Below are 21,422 nucleotides of genomic sequence, written 5' to 3' on the forward strand. Positions count from 1 at the left end.
CTTTCTTTTTCTTTCTTGCTCTCTCTCTCTTCCTTCCTACCTTCCTTCCTTCTTTCCTTCTACTTTGCCCTTTCTCTGTCTTTCTTCTTTCTTTCTTTCTTTCTTTCTTTCTTTCTTTCTTTCTTTCTTTCTTTCTTTCTTTCTTTCTCTTTCTTTCTTTCTCTTTCTTTCTTTTTCTTTCTTTCTTTCTCTTTCTTTCTTTCTTTCTTTCTTTCTTTCTTTCTTTCTCTCTCTCTCTTTCTTTTTTTCTTTCTTTCTTTCTTTCTTTCTTTCTTTCTTTCTTTCTTTCTTTCTTTCTTTCTTTCTTTCTTTGCCAAATAATCTCTCATGTCTTTCTTTCTCTATTCTTTTCTTTCTTCCCTCCCTCTGTCTCTTTATTCCTTCTTTCTTTCTGTTTCCTTTCTCTCTCTTCTCTTCTTTCTTTCCTCCTTCCCTCCCTCCGTTTCTTTCTTCCATTCTCCCTCCCTCCCTTAGTTCTTCTTTCTTTCTTTCTTTCTCTTTCTTTCTTTCTTTCTTTCTTTCTTTCTTTCTTTCTTTCTCTTTCTTTCTTTCTTTCTTTCTCTTTCTTTCTTTCTTTCTTTCTTTCTTTCTCTTTTTTTTCTTTCTTTCTTTTCTTTCATTGATATGGCTGCCTCCTCATCCTCACAACTCTGGGCAACCACCAATGCATGAAGATCCAATCCAGAGACCAGCAAAACAGTACGTCACGTGGCAAAACCCTTCTTTTCAGTCAGAGACAGATCCTGATCCAACTATAATATAATCTCTCCTTAGAAAAAGGTGCAAACATTTCCGAGAATATTTTTTAGACATAGTCCTTTTGTATGGAGAACTATGAGCCAGGGATGGTGGCAGCTACGTAAAAGAGGGAGTGTGGAAGGCAAAGCATTCTTCGTTCCCTCAGACCTCTGATTCTTCAGTCTTTGATGATTGGGACCCTTGGTTGCTAACACCTCTGTAGGAATCCACAGAATTCTTTTCCCAGCATGGTAGCCTTTACAAACTGGCAGAGACAAGGCTGGTGGCCAAGAGTTTTGTGCTGTCCCGTGTGGACTTCTGGAAGCTGGCCACTGACTAAGAGCCTGACGTAATAGCTGCTGAAGACCGTCAAGAGCTGCTGGGACATTGTCTGAAACGAGGCAAGAAGTCAATATTAATGGAGGAAATCTACTGTGGTCCAGCAGAAAACTCTGGAAAAAATTCAGGCTCAACCCCACAACCCCAAATCCAAGTTCAGAGTTTACGTCAAATCCTTTGTTAGAGCTATAATCCTGGAATTATAGAAAAAAGTAAACAACGCCCCTGTCAAGCAATAACATTCGATGTTAGGCTAAATAAAGGACTTTTAAGGTAAACGATGCCTCAGAGTTACTTGAAAAGCCCATACGTCAGAAACTTGACAGCGCCCTCCGCCAAGTTTTCTCCTGCTACCACAGCTCAGAGAACTTCCAGAGTTGAAGGCCTCCAACTGAAGACCTGCCATTAGTTCAGCAACTTGACCACGCTACACCAGTGGCTGGACAGACAGCGTGAGTAGACTTTGGGTGCTCAACAGCATATTTGGGATACTGAAAGCGTGTTCTCACCCAAAAAATTTTTTTTACTTAGGCTAAACATCCTCAAAATGGGTTTTGTCCAAACTTGAGGGAGTTTGGACAAGATCCGCAGGACAAGATTCAAGGACAAAGTTGCAACTCTTGGGCACAAGGAACATCTCTTTCCCAACTCAGGGGCTAGTATAACTGAGGCAAGCTACCTTGCCTAGTTGGGTCATGAAACGTCTGCAAGAAAACAAGCAAGCTCAGAGAGCACCAAGGACCACACAGTTCTTCTCCTCCTCTTCCTCCTCCTCCTCCTTGAAAATCCCCCTCCCTTCTAGCACTGATGATGTTACCTAGTTTGGGTCATGAAACATCTGCAAGAAAACCACCAGGCTCAGAAAGCACCAAGGACCCCACAGTCCTCCTCCTCCTCCTCCTCCTGTAGAGGATCCAAGACCGAGGAAGACACAGATCACCCCTTAGGGGTGAGAAGGAAGATTTTATGTTACTGTGGAAGGCTGCTTCTTGTCCAACCATTTTGCTGGCCTTCCAACCCAAGGACGAAGGGAAGATTTTAAAAAAAAATCGTGAAAGACATCCTTACCTCCGGAGCTCTGTCTGAGACAAGATGGAGGAATTCTCGGTGGGCCACAGAGTTCTTGTCGCCCTTCTTTGTCCCTGGCAAGAGTGAAGTTTCCTCCAAAGAGTCATTCAGTTGGTCTTCCCAACTTGGCAAGAGGGTGGTCTCCACTATGATGCCGACGTGTTCCAGGTTGCGCTTCAGAGCAGACTGGTAAAAATGACAATGACCCAGAGGTAACAAGCCCGACAGAATTCTTGAGTATCCCTTCCCAGGTTTTCTTTCTCTTGGGTGAGCGTGTGGGTGGGTGGGTGTGGGTGCAGCTTTGAGTCAAGTGTTGACTCCTGGTGACAGCCTGGGGATGAATCCCTGAAGTTTTCTTAGCAAGTTCCTCAGAAGGGGTTTTTGCTATGAACTTCTTCTTAGGATTGAGAAGGAAATTGCCCCAGGTCACCCAGATGGTTTTGTGACTAGGACTGGATCGGAACTCACATTTTCTGGGCAACAGAGTGCCTTTAACCACTATACCATGTTTAGTCTACCTAGTCAGTCTCAAAGGTATGAAGACTTCGGGATCCAGAGGCAGTGTGGTGTTGGGACTGAAGCACAAGAAGAGGACTTAAAATGTTTTTTTTTCTTCTTCTCATGTTTTGAACTTTCTGGAAGTTTCAGGATACATATTATAGGAAGGAGAATGTTAGGTCTTTTCATCTGTGGCAATAGTAATAGCACTTAGACTTATATATCGCTCCACAATGTTTCACACAGCCCTCTCTAAGTGGTTTACAGAGTCAGCATATTGCCCCCACCCACCCCCAACAATCTGGGTCCTCCTTTTACCAACCTCAGAAGAATGGGAAGCTGAGTCAATCTTGAGCCGGTCAGGATCGAACTCCTGGCAGTGGGCAGAGTTAGCCTGCAATACTGCATTCTAAGCACTGCGCCACCACAGCTCTTAAATGAAACATCCAATCAGTTACACCAATAGCAATAGCACTTGGGCTTATATACCGCTTCACAGCCCGCTCTAAGTGGTTTACAGAGTCAGCATATTGCCCCCCAAGAATCTGGGTCCTCCTTTTACCGACCTCAGAAGGATGGGAGGCTGAGTCAATCTTGAGCCGGTCAGGATCGAACTGCTGGCAGTGGGCAGAGTTTGCCTGCAATACTGCATTCTAACTACCATGTCACTATGGCTCCTCAGCCAGGCATCCCACTGTTATTTATTTATCTGACCAATTTATATGGCACCCAGCTTGCAAATCAGTGACCATGAGTAGTATACGACACAATTAACTTGGCAGGGATGCATTTCAAGGGTCCTCTGTTTTTCGACCCTGCAGCTTAAGAGACTTGAAAGGAAGGAGCAGTCGAAGAACTTACCTCCTGACTTCTCTTCAGCGTGAGCAGAGAGTCCGTCAAAGACTGAAGGCAGGGTCCAATGTCGAAATGAACAAACCACAACTGAAGGAGAGGAGAAAGGAGGGAGATAAACAAGAAAGCAGCCAGGGAAAATTCGCTACGTCCGCCATGATCGGAAGCTTTCTACGTTGACTTGCATTTAACAGATGTGTGCAGAAGTGTCACAGAGACAGGGCTTCACATCTGCATAGAACCCTCCAAAGCCTGATGTCTGATCTTCAGAAACATGAATGCTTGGGGCGAAATTATAATGCTTCATGGGACAGATGTAGAGAAATGACTTGTCTCCAGAAGCTGTGGGTGCTTCAACACTGGGCGTTTCTAAGAAGAGACTGGGCAGTCATTTGCCTGAGACGGTATAGTGTCCTGCTTGAGTAGGGGGTTGGACTAGAGGACCTCCAAGGTCCCTTCCAACTCTGCTATGCTGTTATTCTGTTAATCTCATTTTAATGTCTGCTGATTAGTGTACATTTAAAGTGACAATTATTATTCTATTCTATTCTATTCCATTCCATTCCATTCCATTCCATTCCATTCCATTCCATATTTTCTATTCTATTCTATTCTATTCTATTCTGTTCTATTCCGTTCCATTCTATTCTATTCTATTCTATTCTATTCTATTCTATTCTATTCTATTCTATTCTATTCTATTCTATTCTATTCTATTCTATTCTATTCTATTCTATTCTATTCTATTCCTACTCTACCCTACCCTACCCTACCCTACCCTACCCTACTCTACTCCACTCCACTCCTCTATTCTGAAATTCCCCCTTCAGAAAGACATACCTGTGGGACAGCACAGTTCTTGTCCGAAATATCTGTCATCCCTACCAGGAATCCAAATTTCATGAAGGCTTCATTGGCAGCCATTAGCCTCATATCTGTATTCACATTCATCTGGGAAAGAGAAGGAAAAAGAAGAAGACAAGAAGAATTCAGCTGTGGCTATAAAAAACAGGTTTTTAAGAGATGGAAGGCATTTGAAAAACATCCATTTTGGGGAATGAACATGGCTGCAACCTGCTGACCAGTTCCCTTTGTTCCCAAATTGCGACTTTGGAAATCATATAGCCAGGTAGTCCTTGAGTTACATCCACAACTGAGCCCAAAGTTTATGTTGCTAAGCGAGAGAGTGGTTAAGTGAATTTTGCCCCATTTTACCCCATGTTGTTAAGGGAATCAAGGCCGTTAAGCTGTTAAATGAACCTGCCTTCCCTCTGGACTTTTTGCTGGTCAGAAGGTTGCAAAAAGGGGATCACACGATCCCGGGACACTGCAAACGTCATAACGATGAGTCAGTTGCCCAGCATTTTGATCACATGATCAGGGGAACTCTGTGACGGTCGTACGGGTGTGAAAAATGGTCGTTATGTCGCTTTTTTTCCTCCCAGTGTCGCCGTAACTTTGAAGGGTCCCTAAATGAACTCCGGTGAGTTGAGAGGCTACCGATATTTCAACCTTGATCAAACTGGTCAAAGTCTCCCAGATTTATGCGGGTCTTTGGCCGTCATAAAGATTCTGGTCTCGTCTGAAGTCTACACACCTGACAAGCCGGCCTCTAAGAGGCCGACCTCTTAGCCAAGAGGGAAAATAAGTCATGGATTTGGGAGCGGTGACAGGGCAATTACTGAGTCAGCTCCACAGGCTCCTGCAGAAGTTGCTGTTTAATTTTTCATTAGGCAGAAGGGGAAACTGTCCAAAAGCACGGGGGAGCCGTCCAAGGGCCTCACGTTTTAATTACCATTAATTGGAAATCGGTTTCAATGACAGCCCCGGCTGAACCAAGAGTACATTTGTAGGCAAGAAAGAATGCCTGCTGAAAATTTGGGGAGGAGGACCTGGGCTCCGATAAAAAGCAGGATTTGGAAGTCAGATGTGATCTCTCCAGACTGGCCAATCCTGTCTGAGCAGTTTGGATAAATGTCATACCACTTTTGACATAAACAAGCAAGCAAACAAACAGACACCCTATCCAAAGAACAAAAGCAACCCAAGAAATAGCAATCAAGGGGAATATTTGTAGCTCGGGATTGAACTGTGGGGTCCTCGGCGCTCTCTGAGCTTGATTGTTTTCTTGCAGACGTTTCATGACCCAACTAGGTAACTTCATCGGTGCTGGAAGAGAATGGGGTTTTCAGGGAGGAGGAAGAAGAAGAAGAGGAGGAGGAGGAGGAGGAGGAGGAGGAGGAGGAGGAGGAGGAGGAGCGCTGTGGGGTCCTTGGTGCTCTTTGAGCCTGGTTGTTTTCTTGCAGACGTTTCATGACCCAACTAGATAACTTCATCGGTGCTGGAAGAGAATGGGGTTTTCAGGGAGGAGGAGGAGGAGGAGGAGGAGGAGGAGGAGGAGGAGGAGGAGGAGGAGGAAAGCTGCTGTGGGGTCTTTGGTGCTCTTTGAGCTTGGTTGTTTTCTTGCAGACATTTCATGACCTAAGTAGGTAGCATCACCAGTACTAGAAGGGAGTGAGGCTTTTAGGGAGGAGGAGGAGGAGGAGGATTAATATAGGATCCTTAGGCTCTCTGAGCTTGGTTTTCTTGAAGACATTTTATTACATCATTGTTGCTACAATCTACTGAACACTGATGAAGTTGCCTAGCTCTATAAAGGAATGTCTGCAAGAAAAACACCAAGGTCAGAGAACACCAAGGACCCCATAGTCCAAGAGATAGCAATTTCAACCCCAGGCAAATATTTTTCCATGCCTTTAAGAGTTGTTCCAACTGAGGATCTAAAGAGAGTTGTATTCACAAGCTATGCAGAAGAAATTAAAAACCCGCAAAAGCAAAGCATGATTCAGGCATGACTGAAGTAACACATAATCGCTGGGCAATCATAACAAAATATTAATATCATTTTCCAAGATAACAGGAAGTGTCTCCTCATGCGTTTCGCACACAGGACCCCTGCCAAACCTCTTAGTCACTTAATAAAAGCGTTCAGCTGTTGCTCACCAAATCCTTCCAACAGAGGGGAGCGACCCAGAAGAGCAGAATAGGATAGTTAAAGAAAGAGGGGGAATAAAAACACATTGACAAGAAATGTGTTTTTCTCCCGCCCTGAGTCCTTCGGGAGAAGGGTGGTATACAAATTTAATAAATAAATAAATAAATAAATAAATAAATAAATAAATAAATAAATAAATAAATAAATAAATAAATACGAATCCGGCACGGAAATGATGACTGGTTACAATCCAGTCATGTCTCACCTTTCCTTGATAGTGACAAATTATGATTTGGATGACCAGGCCAGCCACCAAAACAACGAGAGTAACCAAAATGATGACTTTCCAAGACTGTCCGAATGAAAAAATTTGCAGGACAGAATAAAGGTTGATCCAGAGAGTCACATAGACAACCTGAAGGGAGAGAGAGTTAAGTCAGCAGCAGAGGGGATTAAAAAAAAAAGCCAAATCTGATCTAAATATTTGCCTGACTGTGCAGCCAAGGACAAACATAGTTATTTGCTTATTAATTTATCAAGTTAAGGCACTGGCCATCTCACTCTCAGAAATGGAGCCCAACATGGCTACTGCGGACATTAAGAGCAATTAAGAGCAATATTTACTCTTAAAAAAGATTTAAAGGACTCTTTTATACTGCATTTTACTCAATGTCTGTAAGCTGCCTAAAGTGCGCTTTGGCTAGGTGAATGGCATACAAGTTCGATAAAGATAGATAGATAGATAGATAGATAGATAGATAGATAGATAGATAGATAGATAGATAGATAGATAGATAGATAGACAGACAGACAGACAGACAATAGAGAGAGAGAGAGATTAGATATAGATAGATAATTAGAGAGAGATTAGATAGATGGATAGAGATTAGATAAATAGATAGATAGATAGATAGATAGATAGATAGATAGATAGATAGATAGATAGATAGATAGATAGATAGATGGATGTAATTAGATAAATAATTAGATAGGTAGATATATAGATAATTATATAGATAATTAGAGAGAGAGATGAATAGAGATTAGATAGATAGATAGATAGATAGATAGATAGATAGATGATAGACAGATATAGATATAATTACATAGATAATTAGAGAAAGAGAGAGAAAGAGGTAGAGAAAGAGATTAGAGAGATAGATACAATAGATTAAACCCACATGACCTATGGGGTTCTTACAGCTGCAATGGCCATCCTCAACCCTCTGGAGTTATACAATAGATACGCTCTCATTTTTGGCTCCAGCACAGCTCGTTGAATCAAAGTTTCCCACTGGTCTTCTGTCACCTGTTTGGATAACCATAACATCAGGCACGTGTCTGGAACCAGAGAAGCAGATTTGGACTACAGGAGGAAATGTACTTGGAATAAGAGCTGATTGATAGCAGAACAAAGAGTCTCAGGTCTGTTTCCCTTTCCTACCTTTCCTGGAGTCATTTAAACATATCCATCAGTGAATCTGTCACTGTAGGGCAGGGGTGGGGAACTACGACCCCTTTATGACTTGTGGACTTCAACTTCAACTCCCAGAATGGCTGGCTGGCTGGCTGGGGAATTCTGGGAGATGAAGCCCACAAGTCATAGAAGGGCCATAGATCCCCACCCCTGCTGTAGGAGAAGAAGAGGCAGAACCTGGGGTAGGAGTCAAGAGAGGAATCCGCCTGGAGTCATTATGTTGCCATAAATGGTCTAAGTCCAACTCTTCTTGAGCTCTGTTGACTCTTATCTTGTGCCAATTTAATGCTGACCATTAGTTGAGTATATTCTTGTCTACAGGCATGAGCAATAAATCAGCTCAACTAGAATTTCAAATTCCTTGTGCCTGATAGTCACCTACATTCAGAGAGATGGCCAACAAGATCCTTTTCTTTGACCTAATCCAAGGACTCAAATTTGAACTAGATTTAATTCCGTGAGAGAATTCTATAGAATTATAGTCTATATTTTTTAAAAAAATGAACTGAGCTAGGTGGCAGTATCTAACCACGCTTGCCTGATCAAAAAAAAAAAAGCTAAGCAGGCTTAAAACTGGTTAGTACTTGAAACAGAAACAACCAGCAAATTATAGGATGGTCACTTGGGCTGGGAAAGGGCTCAAAAAAAATCTACACTTCCGTTGTAGAAACCGTACGGGATCCTTAGCAGCTCCAGCTTAACTTGAAGCAGATTTTACCTTGTTTATACCTAGGTATGCTATTTAGATACATATTTTCTCATACTGCAGAAAAACACATGTATGTACATGCACGCAGGAGATAAAAATGTGGTGTTGCGTCCAATGGGAATCTGTTAAAAGCACTGATTTTTGAACTGCAGGTTTCAACAAGACTGGGAACCTCACCTCTATTCCCAAAGTTTTCAGCTGGTCTTTCCAAGAATTCGTGACGAGAGGAGCAGAACCATGGGACTTGTGGGCTGTCAGCACCATAAGCACCTGTCCATTTAGAAGGTCTGCAATGCAATAGTTGGGAAAATTAATTGTTCAGCGTTGGCACGTTGAAGCACAGTCAGTCGATTGCACAATTCACAGTGTGTCATCAGTCATGGTTTACAAATGTCTATGGAGATTCTCAGTCATCCAGGTCATGGTGGGGTGTTTTCCCCCAAAGGGCAACTGGACTTTTTTCTTGAAAACGTTTCTCTTCTCTTCCTAGAAATATCTTCAGTTCTGAACTGGTAAGAAGTGAAACAACTTCCTCCTCCTCCTCCTCCTCCTCTTCTTCTTCATCATCCTCTTCTCCTCCTCCTCTTCTTTCTTCTCCTCCTCTTTCTCCTTCTTCTTCCTCCTCAAGGAAAAAACACTTTTGAGACAACCATGACCTGGATGACTGAGAATCTCCATTGACACTCTTAAAGAGGAGAAGAAGAGGAAGAAGAATAAGAAGAAGAAGAAGAAGAAGAAGAAGAAGAAGAAGAAGAAGAAGAAGAAGAAGAGGAGGAGGAGGAGGAGTTGTTGTTGTTGTTGTTGTTGTTGTAAGGGACCTTGGAGGTCTTCTAGTCCAACCCCCTGCTCAGGCAGGAAACCCTATACCACTTCAGACTAATGGCTGTCCAGTCTCTTCTTAAAAACGTCCAGTGTTTGAGCAGTCATAACTTCTGGAGGCAGGTTGTTCCACTGGTTAATTGTTCTAACTGTCAGGAAGTTTCTCCTTAGTTCTAGGTTGCTTCTCTCCTTGACTAGTTTCCATCCCTTGCTTCTTGTCCTGCCTTCAGGTGCTTTGGAGAATAGCTTGACTCCCTCTTCTTTGGGACAGCCCCTGAGATATTGGAACAGTGCTGTCATGTCACCTCTACTCCTTACAGAATACCTTGGGATGTTTTGGCCTCTCTAAACACCGGTCATCCTGTCCCAGAACAACTGGAAGAGTTCCAGTTAGAACAGCTGATTTCTACTGGGAAATTTAATTTAAATTTAATTAAATTTAGTTTCCGACCATCTCTTCTTGTAACTCTACTGCTTGTGATCCATTAAAAAAAATGGATTTGGGCCATACACTGCATAATATTGACACTGGTAGTTTGCCCAAAGAGGTCACAAAAGCACGAAAACACAGATATATCACCAAACCCATCAAGCTGCATTTAAGAAAGTAATCACAGAGGACTTTTCATTCTTAACTCAAGCTCATATAACAGGATCATGGTTTTCACTGAATGTTTCTGATCACAATAGCTGCTATCCATTCACAGAGAAGATTAAATTAAATCACTCAAAGAAAAGCCCCAAACAGGTCAAAATTATTAGGGCTACCACCGTGTTTTCCGCTACTGCTGACCAATGTTGTCAAATCACTGATTTTACCATTTCTCCTGAAATCAGCGTGCTCCTTTCCTTTACTCCAACAATAAGTGATGGTAAATGGTCCTCCTCCTCCTCCTTCTTCTTCACCATCTTTGGTTTGGTTTCCACCACAAACCATGTTGAATCAGCGTCCCACTCTGAAAATCACCCAACAAGAACTTCAGCTATCAATGTCTGGTCTTTTCTCTTCGAAGATCCTCACCGTTTTCTGGGCAAGGGAAACAAAACAGTTCATCAGCTCATTTCCTCCACGTGGGGTCCAAGAGAAGATAAGACTATTGCAGGTCAAGATCAAAAGTTCAACAGATGATCCTCTGAAGTCCAGCAAGCTTCATCCCTGACTTCTTCTAGCGTGCTCCAGTTCTTTCTTTCACTCCTGATGCTATTGAGTCATTCTCTGAAGCAATAGCTACGTTCTCACCAATCAGTTGGGTGGGGCTACACACCTCTGAGCTGCACAAAACAGGTCCTACAAACCAGCTCTGAAAAATTCAATTTTTCCCCCCCCCGTAGAACTGTGGGTTGTTTTGTGTGTGTGTGTGTGTGTGTGTCTTCTGCTTTGAGAAGTTGGGTTCTAGAAGTTCTCCCCAGCTCTGCCACCTTGCAACGCTTTCTCTCTTGAGACATACGTGCACAAAAGGCTTAGCTGTTAGAATTAAAAGATGAATTAAAAGGCTTGGCTTTCCTGAATTGGCTGCTCTTGAGTCTCAGGAGCACACCCCCAAACTCCACAAAGACAGAACAGAGATTGCTCTCTTACACCGTCCCACCCCTGCAAGTAGCGTCACCTGGAATGACCGAAGGTAAATGACCTTTTTCCAGTGGCCACCAAGGCTCCAGGTTGACCTGTCCCACAAATGTGGACAAAATATGGATTCCCAGAATAACACGGGGATTTCCTTTAAGAAAAAAACAAAGGCAAGCCCCATCCATCAAATGGGAGTTAACTGCATTGGTCATTGGTTTGCTTCAGCCCCTCCTTAGCATTCAGCAGTTGCAAAACTCTGGTATCCTATCACAATCAGAAACGGAGGAAACTGTTTGCTTCACATGACTCAGGATTTAAGATTACTCAAGTCAGATTGCACAGGAAGAAGGAGAAGGATTGGGCCACCCTTTCCCCATAGTATGTATTCATATCAGGCTGTCAAAAGAAGACTAAAGCCATTTCTATTCAACAGATTTTACAAATTCTGGGGTCTATGCTTGTGGAACAATCCCTACACCTTAGTCACACTCCTAGTTGTTGTTGTTTCTTGTTGTCGTTGTTGTTTTTAAACTCACTTCACAAAGTCAAAAAAGAAGGCTTGTAAAGGACGTAAAGAGAAATTGAATCCCGAAGTCCATCACAGAAAAACAAGACATCTGTGAAAATTGAACGAAATTAATAACTTAGAGTCAGGTATGAAGAAGAAAAAGGACTTACAAGCCTAGTTGTGGTTCTCAAGAGACCCCTTTGCAAAGCTCCGTTGCCTTTCTTAGCAGCACAAAAAGCTGCAGCTTAGCATTGTCTTCCTTCCATTAAGAAAATGCACTCTCTCTTTCTTACACGGGGGTGGGGAGATATATTAGGAGGAAGCAAACATAGGAGCTTCCACGTTAATCATTAAAAGCACTTCTGAACTGCAGATTGAATGTTTTTCCTTCTCGTTCTGCCTCTTTTTTTTTGTTTTTTGCTATTGCAAAAGAATGCAGTCACGTGCCTGGTCAGTTGCCTTTTTTTCCCCCCTCCATTTCCTGCAACCGGGTATTGAAAACAGGCCGCAAATAAGCTCGACTCTCAGAGCTGGAGGCATGGCTCCCAACACATCTGGCTACAGGCTGGCGGCGAGGACCTTCATCTTCTCCAAAACCCCTGGTGAACATCGCAGCAAGACGTAATCAATAATCCATGCTGAAACACAACCCATAGCCAACCGGATGATCATCATCAAATCTTTCTCCTGAGAAGTCCTTCATTCCTTTATAGCCCTCCGTTATTGTAATGTTTAATGCAGCAGAGAAGAGAAACGTCTCAACTGTACTTCATTTCAAGCTAGATTTAAATGAAATGAAAATCAGTCTGGCATCCAGCTCCCACTTACTTTCCCCCGGCTGTCGGTCCACCAAGAGTAGCCCACAAAACATTGGATTATCATGCTACGAATGGTTGTGAACACAGCTAAGAATACCCATAGTCCATTAGGACAATGTACTCATCGTACGAAAATGACCGGCACAAATTGGCCCGTGGCAAGAAAAAAAAAAGATTAAAATTAGGGGCAATTGCAAAGAAAGTTTGAAAGGACCAGCAACCATAAGCAACAGTCACTTCCTTGAAGTCCACTCAGTATCCACAAACGCTGTAGAAACGGGTAGGGTTCTGGACAAATTGACGATTAGAAGCTTGATGGAGGCTGTGTCTAAGAAGGTGGCTTTACTCTGATGTTTTTCCTCCCATTTCTCCCCCCCCCACCACCAAAACATCTTGAATTCATGGGAAACAGTACATTGAACAGCATCCCACACAAAAAAAACCAAGAGTGCAATTTTTATATACTGAAGAGCCTGCGAGCGAACAAATACAACTTAATAAGTATAATTGCGTTCCTTGTTTTTCGTATGATGCTACTCTTGTTAAGTTTCCTTCAAAGGTCGCTCAATTGGAAAGTAAAAGGTGCATTTCCTTGTGATTAAAATGCGAGAGGAAGCGATGAAGGGACAGAAACATTTATCTGGAAAAAAAAATGTAATCAACTCTACAGGTCTGAAACGTAGCTGTTATATTAATCCAGATCTTGCTCTTCCACTCACTTGTTGGGGCAAGAGAACCCAGTTTAAAATCCCTTCAAGCATTTTCTCTATTTGGCAACTCAGATAGCCTCAGTCCAAAGGGTAAGATTTTAAAAAGCACTTGTCATCTTTCTTTCCCTTTTTTTAAAAAATGTAAAAAGCCTCCTATTCCTTGTCTTCCTTAAAACACTGTGCTGAACCGCCTGCAGCCACAAGACTGACAGAATTCATAAGCTATTGGCCAAGGATGTTTTTATCCAGCTAGTTTAAGTTTTGCAAAGAGCAGCGTTCAGCTAAAGATATTTCTGAAAGCAGCCCCATTGTTTAATCAAGAGGTACAAAGAGTAGGAAGTGTGGAGCATTTGTACCGTTTTCACTCGTTCTGTTCCGGAAAAAAAAATATCACATATTCTTCATGGATTTATGGAGCTGGTTTTCACTGGAAGGCTTATGAGGTCTTCGTAATTTTTTGAATTCATTCACAAATAAATCGCGACAGCCAGAATGTTGCAAAACTTCAAATTCATGACTCACTCTTGGAAGTCCAAGTAGCAGCTGGTTCTTATTATGTTGTGCACATTCACTCACTCTCAAAATACAACTTCCTTCATTAGCACACACACACACACACACGCGCACACACCCAGCATGAGTGAGCCTCTGTGTTCTGGCAAAGGGAGAATCTGTCAACAGGAGTGCTGGTTTAACACCAGCTTATCGCATACTGAGGAAGCACAGGGCTTGGCAGGACGCAGTGTCAACACCGCAATCAACAGCTAAAAAGCCACCCACAGAAATGTCACCCACAGAATAGCCCGAAGCGCACTCTGCTAGAAGCTCCCCGAGGAGGGGCTCCAGCAAGTTTTTTTTAAAATCCCATTTATATCCCGCCCTTCTCCGAAGACTCAGGGCGGCTTACAATTTTAAAGCACAAATCAATGTGCTTAGCAATAGCCTTCATTCTATGTATATGCCTGCTTTATTAGGGCTTTTGGGGGGGGGGGGCAAGCAGCATTTTTACAAAGTCAGCTTATTGCCCCCAACAATCTGGGTCCCCATTTTACCTCAGAAGGTAAAGCTTGGAAGATGAAACCTCTGAACTTGGTGACTGACCCAGATTATATCCTGCAACATTATCCTGGGACACGTAGATTCACCTTCATTCGAGATAGATGGTAGATGATAGATAGAGATAGATAGAGACGGGCGGACAGGGATGGATGGATGGTGGACATATGGATGGCATATAGAGATAGATAGATAGATAGATAGATAGATAGATAGATAGATAGATAGATAGATAGATAGATAGAGATGGGCGGACAGGGATGGATGGATGGACATATGGATGATAGATAGATAGATAGATAGATAGATAGATAGATAGATAGATAGATAGATAGATGGACAGACAGTTACAGAGTGGTGGACATATGGATGTCAGATAGATAGATAGATAGATAGATAGATAGATAGATAGATAGATAGATAGATAGATAGATAGATAGATAGATAGATAGAACATACTGACAGACAATTATTGCTTCTTAGCTTGCCGACAAACTTGGGGGGAGGATGGGGAAATGGAATGCAGGCTACAAAGGCAAACTGTGAGAATCAAGGACGATTCACCAGGTGCCTGGCCCGACTCAAGAGACATTTTCTCATAACCATATAACTGCACCTAATTAGGCAATGTGACCTGTTCAGGGATGGGAGGGGGAATTCTATTCTTTTACTAGAGGGGTTTGGGCTGGAGTTTGCCAGAGCTGGTTTTGCTTTCATACCTGGTGAAATGTTGTACTCAATAAAGTTTTACATTAAGCGATCGGAATGTCTTGGAAGGTGTTTGCTTGGTTGGGTTCATCAGTCAGAACCTTGACAGATATCTTGATATTTATTTGTGGTGTGCTCTATCCTTAAGATTTCAATTGGAGTGGTTGACAAATGTATAAATTCTATCTATCTATCTATCTATCTATCTATCTATCTATCTATCTATCTATCTATCTATCTATCTATCTATCTATCTATCTATCTATCCACCTACCTATTTATCTATCTATGCTGTACTCCCCTTATACCCAATGTGTAATCAAAACACTATCAGGAGCTTCTTTCCTACTGCCGCATCAAAAGTAAACAAAGCTCCCGTTTAAGCCAGCAACATCCATATTTCTGAGCAAGAGGAAAAGGGACAAAAAGAAAAGGTTTTAATTTCTTTGCAACTCAGATCAGATCTTTACTTTTTCTTCAAGCATCTTAGCAGCAGCTTGTTCAAGTTCAACAGGAGAATACAGTTATTACTTAAATAACACTCATTTCAACATTTTCAGATACAATCCAAATACTATTCATTCCGCGAAGAAAATCCCCGTTTTGTTTTGCTTTTTTTACTCTGAGCGAAGACAAGGAACGGATTTTTTTTTTTAATCAGAGTACCTAATTCATAGAGTTTGCAATTTAAGGAGGATACAGAAAAGTCACATGGCACTGATCTTTCCTGACTTTTATAAATACTTCTCGGGTTCAAAGCAATCCTTGTAATACTCAAAATACAATTTATCCAACATCAACCTTCCACACTACACTTCTATGATATAATGCACTTTGGGGACACAGAGCCAGCCTACATAAGAAACTTCAAAAATGCTATAAAAGGGGGAATGAAAAAAGGAGGAGAAAGAGATAATCTACACCTCTTGGGAATAAGTTATGCACCTTTATAAAAGGGGGGCAGCTAAAGCTGGTATTGCTGATTGCTTCCTGAAGAACAAAAAGACCCGCCTATCCGTTGATCCGATAGTTCGCATGGATTTCAGGTTTGATGTCAAAGATCAAATTCAACAAGCTGTTCAGCACTTCCTCCCGATTCTTTTGGAAGTTCTCCTGGAGAACAGCCATCTTCTCCTGAGTTCCCTGTTCCACCTCGGTGGTGGAACTGCCGTGGGAGCCGAGCGCCTGTGATAAATAAGAGACAAAAGAAAAATGGAAGGCACCCATTTAAAATCAGCTCGTCCAGTGAAGCTCTCTGCATTTCCCCGAGAAACCTTCAATGCTTCTACGTGACACGGTCTAGCAGGGCTTAAGCAGGCCAAAAACAAACAAAACAAAACAAAAAAAAAATCTGAATTTGGTTTCTTTTTTAACCACCCAGAGTCATGTGACGATTATTCCTCCTCATTTCCCCAAACTGCGGAAGCCAATTTAGCGCTTAGAGCCCTATAATGAATGCTTATCCCTTCAAAGGGGGGGGGGAAAGAGATGATTTTGGGGGCGAAACCCAAAACAGGAAAATTACAGATGGTCCTCAACTTACTGCCACAGCTGAGCCCCAAAATTTCTGCTGTTAAGTGAGACATTGGCGTAAATTTTGCCCCAGGTTACAACCTTTCTTGCCACGCTTCTTAAGGGAATTGCTGCAGTTGGTAAATTAGTAAGTCGGTTGTTAACCTGGCTTCCCGCCTCCCCCCCCCGACTTTGCTTGTCAGAAGGTCGCAAAAGGGGATCACATGCGCCTGGGACACTGCTACTGTCGTAAGTATGAGTCAGCTGCCAAGTCTCTGGATTTTGATCACGTGAGCGTGAGGGAATGCTGCAAAGGTCGTTAACTGTGAAAAATAGTCGTAAGCCACATTTTTCGATGGCGTTGTAACTTTGAATGGTCACTAAACCATTGTCAGTTGAGGACTACCTGTACTAGTAAGAGAGAAGGGGCTGAGCCTCAAAGGGGCAAGTGGGGGAGGGAGGTGAAGCCACTACAAAGCATTTTGCAGCCCCAACTGAATTTCCATTCTAATATAGAAACAAGACAGAGAGAGATTAGCCAGCATAAAATTGAACGCACTGCGGCTTCTTTGGCTTTGAAGTCCTTTTCCCTCTGCAAGCGGTACTGTTCAATCTCAGCCTGAGCTTCTTCTTTAGCCTGCTTCAGTCGCCGATTCTTCCCTGTTTTTTTTTTTGGGGGGGGGGGGGGAGAAAAACAGCAGCAAAAAAACGTTCAGATGCCAAAACAAGAGAAAGGGGATTTTCTCAGATTGATTTCAGCCGGTAACGTCATATTCTGGAGGTAATCCAGGCAAAACTCACTTAAAAAGTGTCTTGCTTAAACAACATAAATTTGGGGCTCAACTGTTGTTATAAATCAAGGATTATCTGTTTTACATGGGATAAAATCCCCAAAGAGAGGAGACCATCCAGTTTTTGAACATTCATAGTTGGCTCTAGTCAGTTTCTTAACTAAAGACTTACGAACACGCACATTAGTCAGAATTATTTTCCTAGCAATGCAACATTTCCAGCACATGATATGACCCCATCACTCTTGGCCAGACTAAGTTCCTTTCTTGGAGTCTTGCCAAGTGAAGGTTCTAGAGGCTGCTATATGAAAGATTCATGCAAAGATGCTGAAAAATACAACTTAAAAACCAGCGGTTTTAGTTAAGCTGAATTCCCAGCAGAGACATCCCAGCAAGGTACTTAACAATGCACCAGCACCCCATAACCTTCACAATTCAGTTTTAATCAAGTTAAAATGATGCACTGTCAGACCTTGGGGGGGGGCTATCAGTATGCAACTGACATTATGCAGACCACAGGAAGTCCGACAACTAAAATTGGTTTTACGCAAGTAAGTTATGCAACCGAATTCAACAATTATTCTCAGAAGGAAGGCAGGATGCCGCTCAGATTCCCAACTTGTCTCCTTTCCTTGGATTGAAGCTCCCCTTAATAACGAATAATGCAAACCAAGAACTCTGCTCGGGAATAGGCTGCGGAGATGTTTCAAAGATTTGGTTTTGATCACAATATTTCATATATCATAATACGTTTTTCTCAGGATATGCTGGCCGTCAAATTCTGCAAAGTTCAACCAGCATTAAGAGCTTTGCAGCTTGACCTTCAGAGGAAAAACTACACGGGAAGCTTACAGCCACAGGAAAAATCACCTTAGGAAAATGTCCCCAATTAAAGCAAGTTTTTAAAACCTTTCAAACAGGATAACTAAAAACCTAGAAAAATGAGAAATGAAGGACTTGCTTTAGTGTGCCCGTTTCTTGATTATGCCCAGTAGGATGATTATTTTTTTTAGCTTTGTGGTAATAGCGTTACCTATAATTTTGTTGACTGTTTTTATTTTCTAATGAAACAGTATACTTTTGTTTACTGTGTGTTGTTTTTAATTACAAGCTGCCCAGAATCACAGCCCTTGAGATAGTTAATAAACAAACTAGACAGGCAATCTCTAGGATGAGTCAATGCTTCCGAACCCCTAGTTTAGGGCAAATTCTTCTTATCGCTCCATTGTTTATTTATAGGTAAAAGGTAAAGGTAAAGGTTCCCCCGCACATGTGTGCTAGTCGTTTCCGACTCTAGGGGCCGGTGCTCATCTCCGTTTCATAGCCGAAGAGCCAGCGCTTGTCCGAGGACATCTCCGTGGTCATGTGGCCGGCATGACTAGACGCCAAAGGCGCACGGAACGCTGTTACCTTCCCACCGTAGTGGTCCCTATTTTTCTACTTGCATTTTTACATGCTTTCGAACTGCTAGGTGGGCAGAAGCTGGGACGAGTAACAGGCGCTCACTCTGCTACGCGGCACTCGGGATTCGACCCGCCAAACTGCCGACCTTCCGATCGACAAGCTCAGCGTCCTAACCCACTGAGCCACCGCGTCCCTTGTTTATTTATACCCCCCCTCAAAATCAGAAATAATGGAACTGCTCTGATCCAGAAATCCATCCATCCATTCGTTCATTGATTCAATTTGTAGAGCCGACCATCTTTCATCTGGAATTCTGGGCAGCTCCCCTAATTAAAAGTCACTAAATAGCATAACTGATGAGCCAAGTGCACAAATCAATAACAAACACAACAACCCAATTAAAACCCCAGACCCATAAAGAGCAGGCAAGGAAAAGGCATGAATCCATCAAGACCGACCCTTATTTGGATTTGGGCTTTAAGGTGGCCTTAAGGGGCTTGTGTGCTGGGAAGGATAGGTAATGTAGTCCAAACACACACGCACACACACACACACACACACAGTACCACTTTGCAAAGGCAATGGGAGCGAAAAACCCTGAATGGATGAAACAGGCAGCGTAAGGTCCCTGGGGAGTCTAAGGGTGGCCATTCCCATGCAGGATAATGGGACATGTGGTGGCTCTAGTCTAGGCCTTCCCTTTCTTAAAAGCTGGGGATGATGAGACATGGGACCCAATCCCTCTGGACTACCATTCCCATGCAACCTGGGCTGGAAAGGCTGTAGTAGACCAGGCCTCTCCCTAACGGATGGGAGGTGTAGTCCAACCAACCAACCCCATCATCATCATCATCACGGAGAGAACTTGGGAGAGAATTCCTCCGAATGGATGAAGCAGGCGGTGCAAGGCCCCTGTTGAGGCTACGGCTCGCCATTCCCACGCAGGATGATGGGATGTGTAGTGGTTCCAAGCCTCCCCTTCCCTCATGGGTGGGGGATGATGGGAGGCGGGACCCATTCCCTCGGGACTACCGCTCCCATACAAGCAGGGCTAGAAAGGCCTTGGATCACTCCCTCCCTTGAGGGCCGGGGGCGATGGGAGGTGTAGTCCCAGCGCCTCAGAAAGAGCCCCGCTTGCTCCCTCCGCAGCCAGGCCGGCCACTCACGCTTGCGGGCCTCGGCCACCTTCTCGGCGGCGCGTTTCTCGGCCTGAAGCAGCTGCTGGATGCCCTGAGACTGGCTGGCCATGACCGCGGCGATCCTGAGGAGAAATTATGCCCTGCGGCCCCGAAAGAAGACTCCAAAAGACGCCTTGCCGCGCCAAACCCCACCCCTTCCGGTCATCCCGTCATTTCATTGGAGGATGTAACGGAAGGCCCGTTGGAGGGCTGGAGGGTGCCGCTCTGGAGCGGGTGGAACTCTCCTTCCCACGTGAGAAGCAACCCGAGTAAGTACACGTGTCTTTCCCCTTGGCTTTTGAAAGACTGAGAGAAGCGTTTCAAATGGAGCCAGGGGTTTTTTTCTGGGCTTCCTTCCAACCCCGTCGTCGAACTCTATGGTTTGCCGTCACGTGACCCGCTTTTTTTCCTCCCCCTCGCCCCAAGGTTTGGCTTGAAAAGTTTCACTGCGCAGGCGCGATTTCCTTGGCTGAGGAGAAGTCGTTTCGTTTGTTTTCCAAAGGAAGATTTGTTTGTTGAAATCAAATACAAAAGTTGATTTGTTTGGTTTCTGCTCTTCCCGTCCCCGAAACATGCACACATATACAAACACACGTTTATTTTAAAAAAATAGAGTGTAAAATAAGACTGGAAAAAATGTTTAAAAGTTTTTTATTATCTTATTGTTATGGTTGCTGTTCTTGCTTTTATTGTTATTGTTTTTTGTTGTTATTGCTATTACTATTATTATTATACAATTGGCCTAGTCTTTGGTTTGTGTGTGTGTGTGTGTGTTGTTGTTGTTGTTGTTGTTGTTGTTATTATTATTATTATTATTATTATTATTATTATTATTATTATTATAGAATTGGCCTGGTCTTTGGTGTGTGTGTGTTGTTGTTGTTGTTGTTATTATTATTATTATTATTATTATTATTATTATTATTATTATTATTACTATAATTATTATTATTATTATAGAATTGGCCTGGTCTTTGGTGTGTGTGTGTTGTTGTTGTTGTTGTTGGTGTTGTTGTTGTTGTTGTTGTTGTTATTATTATTATTATTATTATTATTATTATTATTATTATTATTATTATTATAGAATTGGCCTGGTCTTTGGTGTGTGTGTGTTGTTGTTGTTGTTGGTGTTGTTGTTGTTGTTGTTATTATTATTATTATTATTATTATTATTATTATTATTATTATTATAGAATTGGCCTGGTCTTTGGTGTGTGTGTGTTGTTGTTGTTGTTGTTGTTGTTGTTGTTATTATTATTATTATTATTATTATTATTATTATTATTATTATTATTATTATTATTATTATAGAATTGGCCTGGTGTTTGGTGTGTGTGTGTGTGTGTGTAAGAAATTGGTTTTATCAATTATTGAATTTTAAAATATTGGGACAATTAAACTGCGGGCACAGCAGCCATATTGTGCTTTTGCAGTCTTTATTATGTGATCTAACATGCAGATTAAAATAAGTCGAGCTACTTAAATTAAAGCCCAGTTAAATTTACACAATTAAATTGCACTCGGAGAGCACCAGGGACCCCCCCCGCAGTTCAACCCTTAGGTAGAAATATCCTCTTCCATTGACACAAGTGCAGTTTGAATTATCATCATAGCCTAGTTTGGATCGTTAACCTCTTTGCCATGCTTTAATTAAGTTCCTGCACTGAGCAATTGT

General features: G+C 42.5%; 2 protein-coding genes across 2 annotated transcripts; both read right to left on the reverse strand.

The window, feature by feature from the left end:
- Positions 1-215: 215 nt before the first annotated feature.
- TMEM268 (transmembrane protein 268) lies at positions 216-10,432 on the reverse strand (the record flags this gene model as incomplete). Its single annotated transcript, XM_081340104.1, has 8 exons — positions 216-1,129; positions 2,146-2,331; positions 3,505-3,585; positions 4,336-4,446; positions 6,756-6,905; positions 7,692-7,799; positions 8,854-8,963; positions 10,315-10,432. The coding sequence occupies 8 exons, from the start codon at positions 10,430-10,432 to the stop codon at positions 947-949; spliced, it is 1,047 nt and encodes a 348-aa protein (XP_081196230.1). The 3' UTR covers positions 216-946.
- A 4,851-nt stretch (positions 10,433-15,283) lies between these two features.
- Positions 15,284-19,886, reverse strand: ATP6V1G1 (ATPase H+ transporting V1 subunit G1). The gene is made up of 3 exons (XM_081339571.1): positions 19,736-19,886; positions 16,934-17,034; positions 15,284-16,047 (listed from the first exon to the last, which is right to left on the reverse strand). The coding sequence occupies exons 1-3, from the start codon at positions 19,815-19,817 to the stop codon at positions 15,874-15,876; spliced, it is 357 nt and encodes a 118-aa protein (XP_081195697.1). The 5' UTR covers positions 19,818-19,886; the 3' UTR covers positions 15,284-15,873.
- Positions 19,887-21,422: the final 1,536 nt, after the last annotated feature.

The sequence above is a fragment of the Vipera berus genome (assembly GCF_964194415.1).
Source record: "Vipera berus genome assembly, chromosome: 15".
In the NCBI taxonomy this organism is placed as follows: Eukaryota; Metazoa; Chordata; class Lepidosauria; order Squamata; family Viperidae; genus Vipera; species Vipera berus.

What these genes read in the sequence shown, in the direction of transcription:
- ATP6V1G1 (XM_081339571.1), bottom strand. Translation starts at nt 19,817, where the DNA reads ATGGCCAGCCAGTCTCAGGGCATCCAGCAGCTGCTTCAGGCCGAGAAA. An exon ending in GGTGGCCGAGGCCCGCAAGC is followed by an intron (nt 17,035 to 19,735) that starts GTGAGTGGCCGG and finishes AAAAAAAAACAG; the next exon opens with GGAAGAATCGGCGACTGAAG. An exon ending in TCAAAGCCAAAGAAGCCGCA is followed by an intron (nt 16,048 to 16,933) that starts GTGCGTTCAATT and finishes TATTTATCACAG; the next exon opens with GCGCTCGGCTCCCACGGCAG.